General features: G+C 38.5%; 1 protein-coding gene and 1 long non-coding RNA gene across 2 annotated transcripts in view; one reads left to right on the top strand and one right to left on the bottom strand.

The window, feature by feature from the left end:
* The window catches only part of LOC130159347 (uncharacterized), a 30,243-nt gene extending 24,241 nt beyond the window's left edge, over nt 1-6,002 (bottom strand). Inside the window, exons 1-2 of the long non-coding RNA XR_008825707.1 lie at nt 5,767-6,002; nt 2,804-2,864 (exon numbers count right to left, since the gene is read on the bottom strand). This is a non-coding gene — a long non-coding RNA (uncharacterized LOC130159347). The remainder of the gene's footprint in view (nt 1-2,803; nt 2,865-5,766) is intronic.
* Nucleotides 5,975-23,242, top strand: part of LONP2 (lon peptidase 2, peroxisomal) — a 43,251-nt gene continuing 25,983 nt past the window's right edge. Inside the window, exons 1-8 of the mRNA XM_056360874.1 lie at nt 5,975-6,262; nt 7,117-7,351; nt 8,135-8,266; nt 8,846-8,968; nt 9,646-9,806; nt 10,511-10,605; nt 12,607-12,865; nt 20,709-20,850. Coding sequence (XP_056216849.1) covers nt 6,030-6,262; nt 7,117-7,351; nt 8,135-8,266; nt 8,846-8,968; nt 9,646-9,806; nt 10,511-10,605; nt 12,607-12,865; nt 20,709-20,850 — 1,380 coding nt within the window. The 5' untranslated portion in view covers nt 5,975-6,029. The remainder of the gene's footprint in view (nt 6,263-7,116; nt 7,352-8,134; nt 8,267-8,845; nt 8,969-9,645; nt 9,807-10,510; nt 10,606-12,606; nt 12,866-20,708; nt 20,851-23,242) is intronic.

Raw genomic sequence — 23,242 nt, forward strand, 5'->3', positions numbered from 1 at the left:
ATGATTCCAGGGTTTACAGGATCTCTAGGATTTATCATTAAATGAGACTAGAGGAATGGAGCATTAATGGTTTCTTTTTATTCTAACATCTAGCTTTAATCACAGTCTTTTTACTTCTTGGTATTGTCAAAATTAGAAGTTGCACATGTCTCTTTTTTTAATTAAAAATCAATTAATAAGTTTTTAGATTAATGTTAAATTGGTTAAAAGAGAACACTTCTATTCTCATTATAGACATGTAAAAATATAATATTCAGGCTTCAAAATTGCTGAATACCACCAGTCTGAGACAGTGGAATAAGCAGGTGCTCAGAAAATAGCAGCAGAATTTGACAGTCTGTAGGAGGTGCAACAAAAGGCACTACTGTTTATTATCTTTTCCTTTTCCTCTAATATTGTGTTTTCATCCTTGGCTTAATATTTACTCTTTCTGCTTATTTCTCCTGATGATCATTTCCCTTACCTCCTGCCACTTGCCATTTCTTCTGCTTTTTTACTATGTATTACACTGTCCTTTTGCTCTCCAGCAGTCTAGTTAACTGCCACTTTCAACTTGCAAGAAACTTCCAACAGTGTTTCCTTCCATCCTGTTAAAGAAGCACTATCCCCATTACTGGAGGCAAAAGCCAGAGCGAACTTGATTTTTTTTATGCTGAAAATACAAATTAGCTACATGACACAGCCAATCATCCTCTTTTGTGGTAGGACACATCAGTTTGGGGAGATACAGTTCCTCAACCTATGCTGAAGTCCTCCAGAGACAACACATGTAAAAATACAGGAAGTCAACTTTGTTGGTAGCATCCTGTATCAACAGCATGAGATTGATTACTTCTATCTTAGAAGGTAGCAAACCTAGCCTGAGAGCATTTTAGCATCTGTTCTGGGAGCCATGGAGACGTTCAGGTCGTCTTCTGTAGTAGAGTATTAAGTAGTTGCTAAGAAGCAAAGGCAAAACTCACATCCATCTCAAACTTTAACTGCAATTTTGTCTACATAATAATTTTGGAAACAGGCCTGAGGATTTTGTCCCACAGACTATGTGGACTTTCCTCAAGATCAAAGCCAGAACTACACCAGAACATTAGCATACCATTTTTAGGTTGCAGTCAGCAAATTTCTTTTGAACTATGGAAAAAATAAAATGTTCCCTCTGGTAAGAAAAACATAAAAATGTGATTCTGTAGCTCCTTCAAACCGTTGCTTTGTTAAAATATAAACTACAGATATGATTGAGTTTGATTCAGGAGAGTATTTACTTCAATGAGCTGTGACAGTAACTCCGTTATTTTCTGCACGTTTCTCTTCTTTGGTGGCTATGTCCTTGATATCAGGAGGAAATTTACTCCTTTTAGTTACAAGCCCAACTTTTTCCCCTACATGAAATTAACAAAAAGGCAAAGCTTACAAAACCATACTAAAGGTATATGAGCCTCAAACCTAGCCCTTTCAGCTCTTTCATTCAGTTACGTTATACTAAGGAAACATAATTTTAGCTCTTACTAGCAGTTCCCATGAAAAGGCTGATTTGGCAGTACGTAGATTAAAGTGAGTAAAAGAAAAATCATATTCCGGGTAACGTGACATTGTGTGCAGCAAAACTATGTTTGAGTGAGATTCTCTTTCAATTCCTTGCAGCTGTATCCTCATCTGAGCATTAATCAGCACAGCTCTGCTGATGGCATTTCTTTGATTTCCCCTGGATATTTTGTGTCCTTCAGAAGTTCCTCTGAATCCTTATTTTTGTGGCATGCATCTGGTGTGAAAATCCTGTCTGGCTAGGCAAGACAGGCAAGAACTCTTTCCTGGCCCATGCTATCCTTGCTCAAGTTTCAAATTGGAACAGTAAGTTTTAACTTCTTTCTTTTTCTGTATACCGTGTGTCGTTCACCCCGCCCCCCGCCCCTTCCCCTCTTCTTGGAGCTCACTCACACTTTTGAATAAAAGGTCAAATCTTTAAGTTTGGTTGCTTTTGTGAGGTCTGTTAGCACTTACTCCCAAAATGCATTTTACAATTGCCATGAAAGAATTCTACACACATAAATTTCTGAAAGGTCGGTAATGTGCTGCCAGCAATTCTTGGCATGTGTTCCATGTGCTGCACTTAGATAACCAACGGGTAGCTTTTTAATCAAGCTGGATGTGAAAAAAACAGAGATTCTTTTGTGTGAAGAAAGAATGATTGAGGATATGTAATACAAAGCATACATTAAAAAAATCAGATTTTAAAATTTCCACTACAACCTTACAGTGAGTGCAAACAGTAGACATTAAAATAAATGAACTTTAAAAGCAGTTCAGCTATATTATGACATCCTTTGAATAGGTTTACATAAACTTTCTTCCTAGTTATGGTATTTTAAAGATTTTTGGGGTGTCCGTGATGCATGCCAAGACTGTAGGAAGCAGCAGAGTGCATTCAGCTGTTAGGGAAGAAGAAATATTATTGAGGAAAATATTCTAATGAACAGACAATTTATTGTAGTCTATCGTGCGCACAGGGGATTGACCATGCTTTTGTATAATCTCTCACCTCAGAAGACTGCAAAATATATGTTTCATTATCACATGTATTGCAAAATCCTGACAGTAAGTCCCTTTATATTACACCAGTGTCGCACGTTTTTTATTGGATGTCTCATATTTACTATGTATAGAAATACACCTTGAGTCAATTCAAAGCATCTTTTCACAGCATCTTTAAGCATAAAGTGCTTTGTTGTGTTTGAAGCCAGATAATGTGTTTGATAAGAGAGAGAATTTGAAAGGAAAATGGACAAACCTCTTTTTCTCTTTTGCTTACAGACATAGCAGATGAGACTAGAAGGACATAGTTCCTAAAGAACACCATTGCATCAAACGATCTGTAAGTATAAAATAGAGCCAGTATGAGAAAGGGAAAGTTTGATGACAGATTGAGTGTCTTGTCTTATAAAATACTGCAGAAGGTAAAGTGAGGGCTTGAGAACTCTAGGGAGTGCCAGCAAGAAGCAGAAGAGAAGTGCATGCACGTCTTAGAAGAAGAGAATTGAGTTTAGCGAGGCAGATGAAACTTTAATAGGCTAGGAGTTTATGCATGGAAACATAAGATAATGTTCTTGGTTCAGAACAGCATTTTTAATATTCAAAATGTCCCACTCCGTAGGCACTGTGAAGTACCGTTTTAGAACTCATTTTTGCAAACAAGTTCAAATGAGTGCTGGGATTGACCTCTAGAACTTCATACAGGTTTGAAGCTCCTACCACAACCCCCCAGTTAAGAAACGTATCTTCAATATATGTAGATTGGCAGTTGCAAAAATGACTTGAACCTCTTTTACTAAGTTTAAAAAAGACAGGATCACTTCAGTCTGCCCTCAGATCATGTGCCTCCAGGAAAGGCTAATACCATGTAAATCAAGCCTTCATTTTTTAGGTAGCCAGAGTCAAAGCATTTGTATTGGGGGAAATTCAAGGTCTTAAAACTATGATCTGGAATAGAAAGACTAAAAGAATTTAGTAGCAAGAATTAACATCTAGTAGTGAAAAATAAACCTATCAAATCTGGATTAGTGAGAGCTAGTTAAGGATTTAGCAACTTACAATCTGTAGCACATCAAATATGCACAGTCTTAGTTAAACCAAACAAAATGCAAAATGGTTTAACTGTGCATCTGTAAGAACAGTATTTGCTATAATTGTATTTTCTGTCTTTGTATTAAATTACTTCTGCTTTAAAATAATGGTAGTATTATTTCCAAACAATAACAGTAGGTGCGAAATAATAGGTATATACTTCAAATGAAAAAAGATACATGTACAGCAAGTATATGATATATTTAATTTAAAAGTTTTTAGTACTTTAGAATGGAATTTTCCAGAAATATAAAGTAGATTAATAAGAAAGAAGTTATCCAATTTTTAAAGGAAAACTAAGTAGCATATATTACCTGTCAAATCTTCCCAATCCTCACATTTTAATAAATTTTGAAGATTTTCTACAACATTTAACAGTTTTGAAGATTTCAAAGGCATTGAGCTGATATGAATATGGGCAGAAGCAGCAGCCAGACAGCAGAGACCGACCCTATTACTCTCTTTCTGGGAAAAAGTAGGGAGAACTGAGCCCTTGTCAATAGTATTTGACATCAGCCAGCTACTGATTTAGCCTGCTTGGTGCTGCAGTTGAGCTCCCCTCTCTTGTGCTGTTTATTGCTTGGCTGTTTGGTGTCCACCTAGATAAGAACTCGGAGAGGAATCCAGGAATACTTGGTAGGAGGGCATAGGCATCTATACCTGCCCATTAAAACTCAAAGAATGCTGGTCCTGGAGAAAAGAGGCTCAATTTTGATACCACTGCGTTCAAGTTTGAATATAGCCCTGTGGTATCGCACATTAGTACATGCAGTAAAATACAGGCCTGGGTATTAAGAGTTGTTCAGTAGAAACTGGAAGGAATTTTAAAGTGATCATTGAGATTTTTTGATACAGCTCCAGGATGAATTAAGAAACTGGTTTTTAATCACCACAGGGACTAGTAATCTCTGAGGGAGGGGAAGAAAACTGTAGTCTGGAGAACGAAACATGATGCGATTGGTAGATTGTTTTCATGAAAAAACTTAAGAGAAAATTCATCAATAGATGTGATGAGCAAGTGTTTAACCTTTAGGTTTGGTTTGTGTTCACATTCCAAAGTAGTACAGTTAGAGATGTTTAACTATTTGTGAGTGTTGAACATATGTTTACAGAGCAATTATATTTAACATCTGGAAGTTCACAAAACACTTTCCATATTCTTGTGTTATGTGCCCTTTTGTATTGATGTTTTATAAATGTCATGTTGAATAGCATATTAAATTCCAGTGTCTTTCTAAGGTACCTGAGGTGGCTGCTTTAGAAATTTTTGCAGCTGTAATAACTTCTTGCATTTAAACATACCTTGCATTTTCCAGTATGCCAACAAATTAAGGTATTATTAAAGTGCATGATTAAGCAATTTTTTTACTGTAGCTATACCTCTGCATTTCTTATTGTCAGTTTGCTGCTACTGAGATTTCCCCTCTGTGCAGGATTACCTTTGCTCGAAACAAATCATTCAAGTCAGTGATTAACAGGGGATTGGCTAATGTCGTTCCTTACATTGTGCAATTTTGAAATTGTACCTCTTTTCACTAGTGGGAAAAATAATAATAATAAAAAGGAAAGTTTCTTGAGATCTGCTTGTTTAACCGACCTCTCCATGGGGCCTGAGTGCTCAGAGCCCTTTCAGCTGGGCAGGCTTTTGCAGGACTGGGCCAAGGAACGTTACAGATGGTAGCGAGCAGTGACCTTGGCTGACACCTCCAGGTCTGCTGAAAATGCCTGTGCTGCAGTGAAACTCCCGCAGCATTTGCGAGCTGCAGGCCCCGCACGGGCGGGGGACAGGGCACACCGGCGGGGGCTTTGCTCTTACAGCCCCCAGCGCTGGGGGAAGGCTCAGACCTTGGGTCCCCGCCCTGCAGAGGAGACGTTGTGTCCCGCATTCCCCCGCTGGGTGCCGGGCTGCCCGGAGCGCTGCGGCAGCCACCCCCGTTTAGCACCGGGCCGGTGCTGCGCGCCCCTCCCCCGCGGCGGCCGTGCAGCGCTCCCGTCCCGGCTCGCGCGGGGCAGGCGGCCCGGGCTGCGCGCGCCAGCCCGCCACCTGCTGGCTGAGGCGGGCAAGGCCGCTGGGGAGCAGCGCCCCCGGCTGGTAACAGAGGGGAAAGACCCGCAAATCGCGGGAGAAGCAGCGTGCGAGCGGTTGGTTACCTGTACGGAGTGCCGCTAGCGCCCCGTGGGACCGGCACGCTCGGGTTCCCCCCCGCACGGCGCGGGTGGCCGTGCGCCTGTCCCTCCCGGCGAAGGCCGGGCCCGCAGCCCCTGGCGCCCCCCGCGCCCGCCGGGCTGGAGGCGGGAGCGCGGCGCGGGCTGTCCCTGCCGGGCGCCCGTAGCGGGGCGGAGCCGCGCGCCCAGGCCGCCCGGTGCGCCGGTGTGTGGGCGGTGCGCGGGGGAGCGGAGCGGAGCGGGCGGCCATGGCGGCGGGCAGCGCCATCCAGATCCCCAGCCGCCTCCCGCTGCTGCTCACCCACGAGGGCGTGCTGCTGCCCGGCTCGACCATGCGGACGAGCGTAGACTCGCCGCGCAACATGCAGCTGGTGCGCAGCCGGCTGCTGAAGGGCACCTCGCTGCGGAGCACCATCATCGGCGTCATCCCCAACACCAGCGACCCCACCTCCGACTGCGACGACCTGCCCTCCCTGCACAGGTGCGGCCGCGCAGGGCTCCCCCGGCCAGCGTGCCCGGCTGTGGGGGCGCCGGGGGCCCGGCCGCGGGGCGAGGCCTTTCCGCGCAGCCGCCCCGGGGCAGCGGCTTCGCCCTGCCGGGGCCCTGGCTCGCCGCGCTGGGCGAGCGTCCGTCGGCGGGGCCCGGGCCCGGGGCTGCGGGAAGGAAAGTTTGAGGAAGGAGGCTGAGGTGGAGGGTTTGAAATAGGGTCACAGAGCTCAGGCCAGCAGCGTTACAGCTTTTAAACGATAGCGCTTTTCACTTAGTAAGTAGCACAGAAGCGACCTGCTTCGCATAAAATAAAAACCAGTTGTAGTTCTGAGAGGTGACGCGTGACTAAAACTAACGTGCTGTAACCCTTACTCTCGAAACTATTGCATCAGTAGACTTAGTGAGGTCTTGCAAGCATATAACTTCTGTTGGAAATCTGCGTGAATAGGTACAGTGATCTAAAACATCGGCTAAGAATAAGGCTGGAGAACTGTAAATTGCAAACACTCAGTTTTCCACTGAGTGTAGTTCAAGCAGAAATGTCAGCGTTCCTGTCCACAGCAAGGTCCTTAACATTATTCATGAAAAAGCCATATATGTTTCTAAATCAGGTGACTGTAGCATATTACCTTAGTTTTTCTGTTAGCTTGTTCATTTTCAGGTTTTAAGGTTTGGTTGTGTAATCCGTGTTATGAAGGAAATTGTGTAATTTGGTTGCCTTCCATGATAAGAAACCGTGACACAGAAGGTTCTTGCAACCTATAACTCAGTTGCTTCTTTGATAAGGGGTACACAAAATGTTCTGTGGAAGGTGACAAATAATACAAAGATGTGATCTGTTTTTAGGATTGGCACCGCTGCCTTGGCAGTTCAGGTGGTTGGTAGCAACTGGCCCAAGCCACATTATACGTTGCTGGTTACGGGCCTCTGCCGATTCCAGATCCTGCAGTTGCTGAAAGAGAAGCCGTATCCTGTTGCTGAAGTTGAACAGTTAGATCGGCTTGAACAGTTTACTGATCAGCATAAATCCGAAGAGGAACTGGGAGAGTTGTCAGAACAATTCTACAAGTATGCAGTCCAGGTAAATTGTTTTAATCTGATGTATCATATATTGATGTATTTATGCACATGTTTGGGGCGTTGGTTTGTTTCCTATATGCCTTTTTCTTTCTGTAGTTCTTACATTTTTCAGGGACTAGTTGAGTTCCAGTCTTTCTGCTACAAAATAAGCATTTTTATTATAGCTTGAAGTTTCAATGTCCGGTTCCAGGGTGTCTGTACAGCTCGTTGCATATGTTAGTGCTGTGGTAAACTGGTATTATTTCATATGTATTGATACACAGAATATACGCTCATAAAAGGAGTACTTCCGATTCTCTTTTCCAAGATTTTTATATATATATATATATACACACAATGGATTGGTTTTTTTGTGAGGGTTTTTTTATAATTATTCAAGGGGGGGAGGGAACGACACACACCTCTGAGCCTTGACTATAAACTGATGTACCTAGCTATAAGAATTTGAGTTTAAAAGATATGTAGAAAAAGAGTCAATGCAGTGTTAACTGTGAAAGTTTTTAATGGGAAGGGGAGAAGAGATGTAAGCATTGAAAAAAGTGCTACAAACGATATTTTTTAACTTCTCAAACAGGTAGATAGCCTAAAGTCTTGATTACCCGATGCTGAGTTAGTGCCTCTTCTGTGATTTTTATTTATTTGTTTATTTCAGTAGCTTTTTGGCAAGGTACCTAGACACATTTCATACTGAAAGATGCCATCCTTTTTAGGTCAGATAGTCACTTAAATAATTTAAAAAGAAACATAGTGACCATGATTATTGTTCATTTTGTGTTCCTTACAGCTGGTTGAGATGCTGGATATGTCTGTTCCTGCAGTTGCAAAGCTGAGACGTCTTCTGGACAATCTGCCTAGAGAAGCTTTGCCAGATATACTGACTTCTATCATCCGTACATCGAACCAAGAGAAGCTTCAGGTATTATGGTCTTAAACTTTTTTAAGGGGAGTTAGGTTTTTGCTATTTTTTTTTTTTTAGTTACCCACTTTTAGATAGTTTTGAAATTACTTACACTTGAGACTTTACAGTTACAGTGTTGTGCTAAAAGTTATTTGTGTTATAACTGAGCACAAATACTTGCAAAGTTTTTATGCTGCTGTTTAAAGTGTCTTTTGTGGGTTAGCCAGGGACATCATGTTGTAACTTTTTAGAGGGCTACCTTTTTCCTGAGGCACAGTAATTGAAAAATATAATGCTGACAGATGTTTACCACAGAAAATGCAACTGAAACGTTAAGACACTTTAAAACCAGACAGCATAAAAGACTTTTTTTTTTTTTCTTCTATTTTGGAGTGCTTTGTAGTTTTGGCATCCAGACCCTTGAGGTTACATTTTGTGTGCTCTGTTCTCATTGCTTTTCTTGTTACCTTTTTTCCTAAGCCATCTATTCTATGACTCTGGTCAAAAGACAGTAACAGTAACCTCTGTGTTCCCCTCCCCCAAACTGATGATCCGTCAGTGTGAACTTGTTGACTAATTAAAACAACTTGCTTTTAGATTTTAGATGCTGTTAGGCTGGAAGAACGATTCAAGATGACTATACCATTGCTTGTTAGACAGATTGAAGGCCTGAAGCTGCTTCAGAAAACAAGAAAGCCCAAACAGGATGATGATAAAAGGGTATCGACCTTTAAATGTGGGGTACTTAAACATCCTAAATAAGTATAAAGATGCACTTTTAGACAGGCTAATGAACATGCATGATTTTAATCTGTACAAAGTTTTAATTTGTAGTCATAATGTTTCATGTTCTGTCTGGAGCTGCAGAGAACACACAGCTGGCAACTTTGGATGTAGATACTTAAAAAAGAAAATATTCTTTTTAAACTGCTAGGCTTTATTTTTTATTATTATTATTATTTCTTTTTAATCTGAGCACTTTCAGACATTGAATAAATGCTGAAGTTCCTTTAAAGACTCACTTGATGCCCAATTTACTTGCACCGTATGCACACGCGGAGATTTGTCCTGTGCAGTGAAAGGTGTATCTTTTACTAATGGCATTGGAGGTGAATGATAGCTTCTGAAATACAGATAAAGAACGTGTGTTGTTAAAATGTAGCTTGCTAAGCTAGGGCAGCTTAGACTTGCTGCATCTAACTATACTTATGCTGTTTAGTAAACGTGAAAAATGTAAAATGAAAAAAGCTAAGAGAGAAGACTTACCCGTTTTGTAAAGATTAGGCTTATTCTGCTTAGTGTGATGGGCTGTCATGATATTAAGGCACCTTGCATGTTTTTGTCATGGTTTCCATTCAAAGCCAAACTGCTCTCTGGCTCTGTTTTACATTTCATAGATTGTAGCTATTCGTCCTAATAGAAGAATCAATCACATGCCAAGCACTACAGAAGATGAAGAGGAAGAAGATCACGATGATGTTGTCATGCTGGAGAAAAAGATTAGAGCATCCAGTATGTCAGAACAAGCTCTTAAAGTTTGTCTTAAGGAAATAAAGAGGTAGGAGACTTTCAATTGGTAGTTTCTTCTCTTATTTTATTTTTTAAAACAGATTTTACATTCACCTTTTCTTATTTGGTAATAATGTTTCGGTTGGCTGTGTTTGAAGATTATTTTTAAAAATTTAGTAGAATGCTTGTTTTTTGCTTATAAATTTAATTATTTCATCTTTTTGGAACATCAGAGGTGATGACAAAGAAATATTAAGTGTTCTAGATACAATTTATACATTAATATAGCATTAAACTGTAAGCTCTAAGCCTCTGTTTGAAGTGAAGATCTAGGGGAAAAAAACCACTAAATAAATAACACCACGGTTGTTAATAATTAATGAATAAAACCGACCTAGTTATTGAGTTCTTTTTCCTCTGTTTTTCTTTGATGAGAGGGTAACTGTGTGCTATCCATGGCGATATGATGGTTAACAACCTCTTTTTCAGTGGGAATGCACTCCTTGTGTATGCATAGGGAACCGACTCTTTTTTTAACTTCTGTTTGTATCCTATAAATATCTTACTATTATGCAAAGACAATCTCCTAACTGACAGAGTAGTGAGTTGCTTTTCTAGTATTATGGTTGTCAGAAAGTAAGAGTGTATGCTGATGACCTCAAGTTTGCTAAATATCTGTCTTGTGGTGCAGGAGAGTCTTTCTTTGCAGTTAATTCCTAGTTAGCCTTATGAATGCTTTGTATTTATTCCCAGATTAAAGAAGATGCCTCAGTCAATGCCGGAATATGCTTTGACAAGAAATTACTTGGAACTGATGGTAGAATTGCCATGGAACAAGAGTACAAAAGGTAAACCCTTCTATTGTTGGTGATTGCCTCTTACACAGACATTTTAGGACAAGTAGCCATCATTTAAACACTGTGTACTTTGTTCTGTCTTGCGAATGTTTGTCTCGTTGTCTGATTGTGAAACTGTCATTAATATGTTACTGAAATCTTAAGGTCTGTCTGGCTTAAAGATCTGTATACTCAATAGCCTGTGTAGCTCAGCTGTACATCTAAGAATGTGAATTTTAAAAGTATTAGCAGTGTCTGCACAGAAAAGTGAAGGTGTTGTTACTTACAGTCTCTGCTAGATTGTATCTCGAATAATGAAGAAGAGAGCATCTAATTACTTTTTATACGTCAGACAAAAAAGCCTTTATACATCTCTGAAGCATTAATCTTCCTGGAGAAGGTTCTGGTATGTCTTAAGTTAATCAAGTTTGGTAAGGGATGAAAGGATGAAAAGCACAATTGTAGTTTATTTTAATAATTACAACTTCAGGTACAATAGAAAAACTGAGTATCATGTTAGCTTTGTACCATAGTTTTCAAAAGTTGTGAGTAGAGTGATGGTATTACTATGGGAACAGTATGCAAAAATGGACAGCGCGGGAAGGGCAGAAAACCAAACATGACTTCTCCTACTGACCAACACAAGTGAGCAAGATGACTTCCCAGAAAGTGTACTTTTGAACTCCTTCTAGCAGCTCCTGAAGAATGAGGCTTTTGAATGGCCTTTAAAAGAATCTGTTTTTAAAAAGAAATTTAACATACCACACCAGCAGAAACGTCTTATCTTTTGCCACCTTAGTATGTGTAGTGATGAATTGTGGCCATTTTGAACTAGAGCCTTAGCTGTTTATAACTCTTCTTGTAAATATTTTATTTAATCATCAAATTGTAAAAAGAGCTGCCTGCAGATCTTTGCAGACATCTATGGTATTATGCAAAGAATCCCAAAATGAATAAAATATTTGTTGACATTCATGTCCTAGCAGAATTTTTTTTTGGTGAAAGTTACTCTTGAATGTTGTAAAAGTGTGCCATGTCACATTTAGTTTGAAGTTTTTAATTCAAGCAAAGCCGCAAAGTTTGTATTCACATTCATGTGAGTAATGCTTTGGACTCGCTACGGTGAATAAAAATAGAAAATCTAATAGAAAATTATGATCACTAGTGAATTTTTTTTTCAGTGGTTCATGACAAAAAGTTGCACAGTTGATGATGAGAATTTAATCACAATTGTCTATATGTGAAATAACTGGTATGAGGGGTCTGCATCTGGAATGCGTAGAATTTGAAGGGTGGGTGTGTGCAGACTTGATAGACTTCAGCTGCCTTCTGCTTACTCTCTTCACTGTAGAGCAGAGAAGACAGCTGCTTTGGGCAAGAAATTCCTGCTCTGTGTAAAGCATTAGTTAATGTCCATCGGTGTGGCCTGACCGTTTATCTCAAATTATGGCAATTGCAAAAAACTAGGTTTTCCACTCCTGGCATCACATGAGGGTTTTTTACAGTGCCAAATCACCTGAAGTCTTGTATAGCAAATAAAGGCTGCCCTTAAAGCCGATAAGATCTTGCTCTGTGAGATAGTTATAGAGCCTTATCGTAAGTAGATGAAGACATAGGGATGAATTTGGCTTCTGAGAAGACCTTACAGGATCAGACTTACTTCTGTGGGAAAGCAAATGCTGATAAATTTACTTGCCATTGAATTACTGTTCTAGAATAGACACCAAGTTCATTTAAACCAGATTTCAATGTGTGACACAGTGAAAAGATGGGGGTTTTGAAATTTTGTTATCAGTATTATGATCTGTCTAGCTTACAGCTCATTTCCTTATTAAAGGAGGATTACAGTACCTTTGTTTTAGGAAAACATTGTCTGAAGTATGCTTATGTCAGGGGGATTGCATTGATGTACATGCTTGAGAATATGTTTGTTTCTATTACATTGTAGAATGAATTGTATCCATTTTTAAAGGTAAATGTACTGATATCTTTTCTGTTGTCAATGATTGATAGATCGCCTTGAAATTCGTGCAGCTCGAATTGTTTTGGATAACGATCATTATGCTATGGAGAAGTTGAAGAAGAGGGTTTTGGAGTACTTAGCTGTCCGACAACTTAAAAACAACCTCAAGGGCCCCATTCTTTGTTTTGTGGGGCCTCCAGGAGTTGGTAAAACTAGTGTTGGAAGATCAATTGCGAAGACTTTGGGCCGAGAATTCCACAGAATTGCTTTAGGAGGAGTCTGTGATCAGTCTGATATTCGAGGCCACAGGTAACTACTACTTCCTTTCCTAATTGCAGTTGTTTATTTTGTTTCATACAGAATGTATTGATTATTTTCATTGTTTAGCTAAACCACGAAAAATTTTGCTTATTTCAAACTCAAAAGTATTCAGTGGTATTACTCAACAGAGAATTTAAGTAATGGGAATACATGTTTAGTGTGGACATACAGCCTTTATTCTTTCCTTCTGCTGCTGCCCTTTATTGTCATGGGGGAGAATGGAATTTCATCCTCAGTCATTTTAGCACTTTGAAGTAAAATTGAGTAAGAAAGTCTTAACACAAACTGTTAGATATTGGATTGGATTTTTCTAGTGTTTTAAGAGGGATGTAAAGTTATACAAAGTAGCCTATGAATGGCAGTGCATGACTTTGTTGCTAAAACAGGAGAAACTGAGAGTGGTACTTAAAAGTTGGTAGAGGATGGCAACTGAGTTACTTAGTATTGCAAACTTGTTAGTTCCTTTCAAAAGAAAATTTATACAAGGACACCTAAGCTGGAATCTCAAAGGAATTTTTTGGGGTGGCTTTCCTTAGGACATTTTTGATCTTGCATCTCTTTATGTATCTAGTTCTTAGTCTTTAAAACCATTTGTTTATATTAGTCCATTCCCCATTTCTTGCAATTGGAAGCATAATGAATGGGTAACGTAGATAAATGCCAAACATCAGTGCAGCATTTTTGGTTTCATTAAACATATTTTATGCTTGTTGCATACAGTGTAGGAAATTTGGAATAATGATTTTGTTAGTGTTCTAAAGATCTGTAAAACCATGTGGTTGGTTGGGGTTTTTTTTAGTCATGTTATTGAATAAAATTTGTCCTTACAGCAGTAGGGAAGTTACTGTGGATTAAAGCTATCAGTTATTTCTTTGATGGCACGTAGCAGATAATTTTGCCCAGTGGCTGTGCTGCTACTTTCAATCATCAGAATACACCATAATTCTTTCTTCAATTCCAGGTTATCCTGTAATTTACTTTTGTTTTCAAGCATAAGAAGGATCTTGGAATTCTTACCACTTTCCTATGTCATTTTAATGAAAACTTAAAAGAAATGCCCTACTAAAAGTTCATTTTGTGGTATCAAACTTCAGACTTCTGTGTGTGTAAGCTGGTTGCATGTGTGAATACCTTAGAGGGGTGGGAGCTCACAGTCCCAACTGGAAGGAACGTGCTTGCCAACTGGGAAGTCTTGTGCTAAACATATGCATAGACTTCTAGGAATCTGGAGTATAATGTATTTCTAGGAAGCTAGACTATGATATACTACGTCACTAGACTAGAACATGAGACATGAAAAAGCAACAAAATGGTGATTTTGTACTTGATGATGACTTGAAAATACAGGGTTGTTTTGTAAACCTTTAGTTCAGCATCCTTGATAAAATAAGCAACATGCGCTTATTCCTGTGCACATTCTTCTATGGCAAATTTGCAGGAGTTTTGTTTTCTGGAGTGTTTGACACTTGCCTAGATTTTGTAGCTTGAAAGAATCATCTATAAAGTTTGGGGGTTTTTGTAGTGTAGGTTTGGTCAACATAGCCAGCAGCCACTGGGGTTTTGTAGATAGATTTGATTTAATGCATTGTTTTTTACTGCACAGCAGCACCCTGTGCCTGCGTCTGACTGTTTTGTAAACCTTCGTAAACCTTTTCACCCATTTACTTACACACTCATGGAAAAAGAAATGAAACTCTGTCACCTTCTTTCACTATGTATTATTCCTATAATTCATAAACTGTGTTGTTATTCACCGTTTAATATGTAAGAATTCTGATGTTTTCAGATTGCTTATGGTGTGGATCCTAAAACCAATTTAAAATGTAACAACATGTTGCTATGCGAACTGAAACCACCAGAGGCTGTTGAATACTAAGCGTTATAGAGCTGAGTAACTTTACCAGGCCACGGTAGGACTGAAGCCTTTGTAACAGGGAAACCATGTCTGTGTAACTGACAGGAACTGTCATCAACTCTTACTCAGTTGACAGTAATTCCTTACTAGGTTTTTTTGTTGTTTGTTTGGTTTGGTTTGGCTTTCTATCTTGTGCTTAAACCTAATAAAGACAGCTAGAGCCATGTGATAATGAGGCTTTTAGAAACTTTTAAATTCAGGTGTTTGTGGCTGCCACTGTAGTATTTTTGAGAGCGTTATTAAATCACTAATACAGGTAATTTCTTGTAATTAGCTGATGGCAAGTATTTGGTAAGACGGTTTTTCTCATCTGCAAAGTACCATCTAGAATTAGCAAGAGTATCATGTGGTTACTTTTCAACAAACAAGTATGTAGTTTAAAAACAAACTTTAGAGCAGTTGATAGGAGTCCTTGGAACCAATTGCTTCTGCAAGTTTTTTGTAGGTAAAATGAAAACCCAGCTGTTGCATACTATTTTTTTAGTTCTGCAGCCTATTTTTCTGCTTCTTAGAATAAGATTTAATCAAATTAAAACCACAGCTTTTCTTAGACCTCTCTCTGTAATGTCCTTTTGCGTGAATAAATCCTTCAAGTTATTCTCAGTCAAGTAAATCCATATTGTGCGTCTGGTGGCAGTTGTGGAGAAGGATTACAGAGGTGGTCTGAAAGTGAAGGAGACATAGGCTCCTGTTCTCTGAATGTAACTGTTAAGTAGGCTGATTTTCTAATATTACATGTTAGGAGCCATTCTTTTTCTCCTAAAAGCTCCTTATTAGGCTTTAAGGCTGAAGTTAAGGATTCCATTAACGTTGCAGAAGAATGATACTGCATGTACTTACTAATGTACTAAACATTTAAAGAAATGTACTAAATGTACTAGAACATTAAGAAAGAAACTGTTGTTCGGTTTCACTCACAAGCAAATACTGCCTGAAATAGCATTCACTTTGGCTGCTTATTACTGTTACAAGATGCTGACTGATAGATTCAGCAAGCGAAGTCAACTGTTAGACTGCAGCAGGGTAGGGAGGGGTGTTTCAGTACGTGTGCGGTTCCATGCGGTGTGTAACTAGGGTAGGCAGAAACACCTAGTTTTTGCCATTTCTGTGTGGATCGTGTGCCTGCAGCTGGGGTTTGTGAATTTTTTTTTTATTTTTATTTTTTTTTATTGGGTGAAGAGTACTAGCTACTGTTCTGCATTCCCAGAATGAAATTGTCTTGGTGCAAAACCAGAACTGCTTTATCAGACAACCTCCAGCTGTTGTTTGCATTTACTACTCATTTGTACCTTATGGTAATGTTTGCAGGTTTACATTTGTTGTTAACTTGTATTTAAAAAAAAAGTAACCAAAGCACCCTGAGGGATGATTTAGAACCTTTTCCCCGGAAGCTTACTGCATTTAAGATCTCAGTACTGATGCTTTGTTTAATACAGGAACTATATGATCTTCTCTGCATGTGTGTGTGACTTTCTATTTTTAAAAGGGAAGATGTAATTGCACCGTTTATTTATAGTCGTGCTGATGAGATCACTGTAAGGCTCTTTTTTCACTCTCTCACCTCTCTGTGCAGCACTCTTTCTTATATTACTGTTGCTTTTCAGTTTCTAGAAGTTTGGATAGTTTACTTCTGACTTAGGTCTGTGCTGAAGACTTGTTCAGGTGCATCTGTGTGAGAAAAGGCGTCGTTCCTCGCCGGTACAGCTGTGCTAGCAGAGGTGGGGCACAGGGCCCTTGTTGCAGCAGGGAAAAAAAGCAAACCTCGCAGGGTTTCACCTGCGAGAGCAGTAGCTGTGTTACACAAGTACAAAGCATAGATACATTTGTAAAGCGCTTGAGTAAACACAGCCTCCGTCCTTGCAAAAATATAGCCTCTGACCTTGTGCAACTGTGTTTAGAAATAGTTTCTTTGGTGGCATTAACTTTGTTATCTTTTCCTACAGCTTGAAAACAGCTGTAGCTAAAAACAATTTAAAACTTTTTGTCTTTAGAGCGGTACAAAGAAAGTGAGATGTGTTTTCATTGGTAATACTGGTACTGCTTTAGGGGTTCTGATTCAACACATTCCCAGTTTACACTGGGAGGGCCAGCAAGGTTAGATTTCCCAGCTGTCTTTTTGCATTTTCTAGGATACATAGCTCCTAACGACATGCTGGACAACTCTAGCATAGCTCCTAATGACATGCTGGACAACTCTAGGGTTTTTTAAAGGTACCTTTTCACTGATATAAAAATAAATATTACTAAACTACAGACCTTTTGTGGCATGAGCTCTTAAGGATTTTTTTTTTAACTTGTTACTACAGAAGTGAGATAACCAGGAAACTTATCTGTGCTTCCTGTTTTGAACGGAAAGCAGCTGACTCTCTAGGTTTAATGCACAGAGAGAAACAGTGCATCAAAAAATGAGCAAAGCCTCATCATGTCATCAAAAATGCTAATGAAGAATATTGGTTTTCCTCCTTTCAGCTCTAGCTAAAATAATGAAAGTTAATAACATCACGTTCGGTGGCTACTGTTCACAAACAGCATTCAGTTTCACCAGTTACAAGGCAAAGGTTAATGTCCAGACAGATAAATGGCCATATCTGCTTGTAATTTTAATATGTTCTCGTGGTTTTATATGTAAATATCTGCAGGGTGTGTCTTACCGAAAGCTCATGTTGAGATGCGTTCCATAATAACCATTTAGAAATTAAAACAGGGTACCTATGTTGGTATATTGAAGGTATAATACTATGCTAGTGTTCTTTGTCATCCCACATATGATATTTGCATTAGCATTCTTTACTTGCCTTGGAGATCTTGAGTCTTTGAGTAATAGCATAATAAAATAGGTATTGATCTGTCTCTAATAAATGAAGATGTATTGGAGATTTAGACTGTTACACGTGGGAAGAGTGAATAGATACCTAAGTATTTGTTATCCTAAAATTTATACTCAGAGTTTCTGTTTTATGATACCTGATCAAATTACTTAAATAAATTTAAGCATGCTTTTATTTGCAATTTAGTGCAGTAATTAAACATTTATATTAGGCTTAGCTGTTTAGATTTGCCAAGTCTAGCAATGATTGAACATACAAATGAGAAGACAGTACAAGAGGGGAAGACTGAGAACAGTCAATTGTCAGGTAGTAAAAGGAAGAGCAGAATGTTTCTAGCCACTGTCCGCCTTTCTCATCTGTTAACCCTCATTCTGTGGATTTTGTGGAACTGCTCCATATTTTCAACAATAGTTCCTTTGTTTTTGACCTTTGAGTTTCCTGAAGAACTCCTGGGCTGTATAGGGAACCATTTAATCCTTTTCATAACACTGGATCCATTTCATTTGGACTGTGGTTTCTATTTAAGTGTTTTATACGGTAGCTCATGACCCAAGGCTTACTTTGGACAGGGTGCATAAAAAAATTTTAATGATTTTCTGTCACTGCTAGAGTGTTTTTCTTATTGCTTGCTTTAAAAGCTGCTTAATTTTTATACTTTCAAAGTTGTATTTCTCCAAGGTATTGATCTCACTTGACTTGTTGTAAGTTATCTTGAGTATTTGCTTTTTTCTGCTTTTTCTTCACCACAGATCTTGATACACTGTCCTTCAGCCTACCTACTGTATGGTTTATTTTAAAATGTCAAGAAACTTGTGTACAACACTTAAGTCTTACTGGAAGATCCTGTACCTGTGAGAATCTTCCACATGTGTAAATATGTCATTAAATACCCAAATCTACTTGAATCTAAAATGACTGTGACTTGAAGTCTATTTTCAGGGTTGTTTGTTGCGGGGGAAGTATTTCAATCTATTAATAACAGCTTTTTTTAATCTCAGGAAAGAAGAATCTCTTCCTGTTTTGTGGTGGGTTTTTTTAAGTGCTTCTATTTGGAAAAACTCCCAAGAAAGTTTTTAAAAGTGGTATATGTGTGTGCATGGGTATAAACAAACAAATTTATTATTCAGAAAACCTTTTGGTACCTAACACTTATTATCTTTTGACCTGTGCAATTGGATGGTGCGGGGAGAGAAAGAATGATTATTCACACTGCTTTCCCTTGACTAAAGAAACCCAGTTTACCTTCATTTTTTTTTTATAAACCAAAGCTGTTTCTTAAAACTAGATGGAACATAGATATGTCAAAATTTTGTAGCATTCAGATAGAAGTTTATGTATATAAAAACACAAACATTCATTAAGAAAGTGTACTTTCTTTAAGCATGTGCATGAGAATGATGTACCAAGCAAGAAAGAATGTGTAATGTTTACCTAATTATGTTATCCTATTACTGGCATAAATAGAATATTGAAAAAGTCAGGCTGCATTTTCTCTGAAGCATATAAAATTATTTACTTGTGCAGTTAGCAGCTTTTGTTAAAAAACAAAACCAAAATAAATTAAAAAAAACCCAAACCAAAACAGCAACAGAGCCACCACCAACAAACAAAACCCAAAACAAAAAAAGTAACAACAAAAAAACCAAAAGCAACCACCAGATTGCTACAATGATTAATTTGGTTGCACCAGTAGAAGGTTCACTTCTGTGAACTTCAATTCTTCAGTCTTGTAGTTTTCTGATTGCATTTAATAGAATCCTCTCATTCTTTTGGCAAGGTCGACAGTGTGCAGATGGAGAGTGAAGTGGCATGCTATTATAATAGTTCTCCCATGCAGGTTCTTGATCTGTAATAAATGTTATATAGTGCAAGCCTCAGTGGAGAGGAATCCACTCGCTGCAGAGTAAGACTACACAAAAGCAGTGAGGTGATAAACTATTGCATGCTGGCTGCACCAGTCATTAGCAACTGTCTTATGAAAGAAGTGATAGGCAAACTGAAATTCTGTTGCAATTCTGGCTATTTAGAAGATCTTAAAAGCTTTTATTTTTGCCTAGATCTAGAATTAAATACAGTAACCGGTTTTTTTTCCTTCAGTGGTTAAACGTTACGTGGAACTAACACTATTGCTGTGTGGTTTGAGTTGTTTTGTTGTGTTTTTTTATATTTAAAGTCTTCTCTAACATCTTTTGATATTACTCCCGTGGTATGTTTGGTTTTGTCTTTTTAAATGTCATCCTGCTTATTTTGGATTGTATTAAAACAGATCATATGGCAAAGCAGGCCTGTTCTGCATATCTGCTTTGTGAGGGTCATGAGGTAGGTACTGTAATTCAGCACTTTATGTGCCTCTGTCTTCTTGAGTGAGTGACCAGCATTTCACACTCTTAATTATATTATCTTGTATAGTTAGGCACAAGCAAAAAAGGCTGTAATAAATGCAGCAAAGAAAGAATAAATATGCATGTAAAATGTAGTTGCTTTTGCATTGTGTAGAAAAGTTTTTTCTACCTTTGTTGAATAAATTCAGACTCATAACTTCCTTGTTCTGTTGCACTGTTCTAGTTTTTCGTTTCATGTTGAAGTGTCATAGTAAATACAATTACTTTTTGTATTAATTAATGTATGATGTATATCTGGGAACATCGACAATTCAGCATATTTGGAATTTTATCCTAATTTGTAACATGCTGTGTGAACTCTTTTGGGATGACAAAACCCCAGTATCATCCTTATTAAAATGTTACTGTTAATGAGATTCACAAATCTGCTTCTGCTTGTTCATACAGTACAAGGATGCTTGTACTGGATCATGTAAAATGCCTGCAAACCATAAAATTTAGATAAACTTTAATGCGTATGTTTTATCTTTCCAGACCAACTCGTGCACCATGGAACTGGAATTTTCATCTGCTGATAATTGCTTGTATTAGTTCAGATGCATATTCCATATTTTTATCAACTAGATTTGCAAAAAAGCAAGAACAGTTACAAAGCTGCTTACTCTTATGTTTTCCTTTATTTTTTATGTTTCTACTTCTGTTACGTGTCTGGCCCCTCTCTCCCCATATACATTTGTTTTTCACAGGCGCACCTATGTTGGCAGTATGCCTGGCCGTATAATCAATGGACTGAAGACTGTTGGGGTTAACAATCCAGTATTCCTGTTAGATGAGGTTGATAAACTGGGGAAGAGCTTGCAGGGGGATCCCGCAGCAGCCTTGCTTGAGGTAAGTGGTGTTAAATTACAAGCATTCTTTCTTTTGTAATAAAAAATAATTAAAATATTGGAATAGATACGAAGCTTCACTGGACAAATGATAGCCTGACAGTGTCAGCTTTTTTTATTTAAGTACTAGCTACTATGTTTTGACGGCGGATTTCTGTCAGTTGTGCACAATACAAATGCCTTTATAGTATGCCAAGTAAGATATATTTAACCAAAGTGATCGGCACTTAAACACAAGGATGTATTTTTGCTAAGTGTTTTCTATATTTAAAGACTGTTCAAGCCCTAATACTTGTTTGGGGAATTTCAAGACGTTGATTTTTTTTAATGACCAAATGCTGTTAGTTATAAGAAAGAGCTTTAGAGAGCCAGACGGTAGCTGGACTTTTCCAAGGTTTCCCTTTCTTTCTTGGAACAATTTGGGTATATTTTTTAAGCTTTTGATGGTACAAGCTTATGTTGGAGCTGAGCGTTTTACCTAGCATGTAATATGGAATAGCTGCATGTACTTTTAGCAGCATTTCTTCAATTAGTATTGTAATTCTCTGAACTTAAGTTTTTAATTTAAGTCACAGATCCCCATTTCTTGACTGATTATGATGTGGTGAGTGTTTGCTTTCCATGGGAGTCAGTTGTTAAGTGTGTTTTTTCTGAAATTCTGGGACTCAGACCAAGATAGAAATGAATCCAATTTTGAAGCATGTGGTGCAGTTATTTTATCACAGAGAATTTAGAGGTGTTAAAGCTGACTTGCTTAAAGACACAAGTAAAATCTGGGAGACACAAGTAAGGACTTTGGTGAACAAGATACTGTTGGAATATTTTGTAAATCCATCAACTGTTGAGATGTTATTTATTAGGTTAGTTGTTGGGATTTCAGGAGGCTAAAACTTGAGCGATTGTGAAGAAGATGAATTGAGACCTAGGCCTTGCAGGCTTCATCTGTTAGAGGAGTCTGTAGCAGGGAGCAGTGATGAGTTGCCAGAACCCTTTTTTTCTCTGGAGTATGACACATGATGATATCCCAGTACGATTCCTCATTCCACTGATTTGCATATTCAGCGTTTTTTTTCTAGCCATTTGCTGAAGAGAGGAAGGAGCCCATCTCCTCAGGTAGGGGGAAGTGACAAAGAGCATTTCCCTGCTGTGGCATCTTACTGCAGAAGGCTGTATACATCTTCCTGTGCTGGCATTGATGATGAGGGAAGGAGGGAACAAGGAACGTAATGGCACAGCAAGGCTGGGTTAGGCTGAAACAATTGAGGTAGTCCGGAGCAGATGTAGCACTAGCATGCTTAATGGTTTTGGTGTTATGCACGCTTAGAATTTCCTTATACTGCTGTATTTTACACTCTCTACATCTCCTATGTTTGCTCTGGCTGTAGGGGCTACCATCCTATCACTGTTTCAGCTGAACTACTTCTGTGATTGTTCCTTACCTGTTTCAGTCAAAAGTAGTTGGGTTAATAAAAAATATTTGTCCAAATTTTTTGAGCTAGCCTGGCTCACTTTCACTGAAATGATTTAGGGCATAATCCTAGAAGCATCTCAGTTGTCAGGCTTAAGGTGTGGTAACTTCTGTAGCTGGGTAGTTGTAGGTGGGATGAAAGTGGTTCTGGTGATATTTACTTAGTGTCATTCTAATGGCTCTTTTTGACTGACGGTGCTTAATACAGTGATCTGAATATGAAAAATGCTACTTAAGGTGTCATGAGCTCATCTCTATGCTGTATGACTTTCTGCAAATGAAATGTCAATTGACTTTCTACAAATGTCATTATTTTGTTCCTGCTAGAGAGTGTAAAATTACTGTTTTGACAAGGCCAACTAGTTCTTTGAAAATCAGTGTATGAACAGGCAATGGTTTGAGAGCTCTGTTTTGATCTTTGCATGTTAATGTGAACTACTAATAATTTAAATAATGGAAGATGCCATGGCTTCACCTTTCTAAGTTTTAAAAATTATAGTTATGGTCCTTTACCTGTGTGTTTCTCAAGTGTGTAGTACACATTTCTAGGGTGCATGAGAAGTTTCTAAGTGCCAGAAGAAAAAGTAGGGGAGTGTCACAAGTATTCAAACACATTTCCTTGGTACTTTTCACTTACAGGATTTTATTTACTCTTTGCTGTTAATGGTAATGAGCTCTGTTTCCAAGATTGCTATTTCTTCTGTCATTTCTCCTTTAGATATTGAACTAAGTTGGCCTACATCTTGTCAATGCATGGATGAAAAAAATACCTGAGAATGAAATTTTGTTAGCTAGCTGACACTTATTTGCCAGGCAGTCAAAATTAGTAATGAAGCAATTATTTGGCATTTCTTCAAAAGATCATAACCTTTTTTGGAAGTGTTCCAATCATGAATCCAGATCTGTACATTAATAGTGTTAATTT

This window comes from Falco biarmicus, chromosome 15 (genome assembly GCF_023638135.1).
Source record: "Falco biarmicus isolate bFalBia1 chromosome 15, bFalBia1.pri, whole genome shotgun sequence".
In the NCBI taxonomy this organism is placed as follows: domain Eukaryota; kingdom Metazoa; phylum Chordata; class Aves; order Falconiformes; family Falconidae; genus Falco; species Falco biarmicus.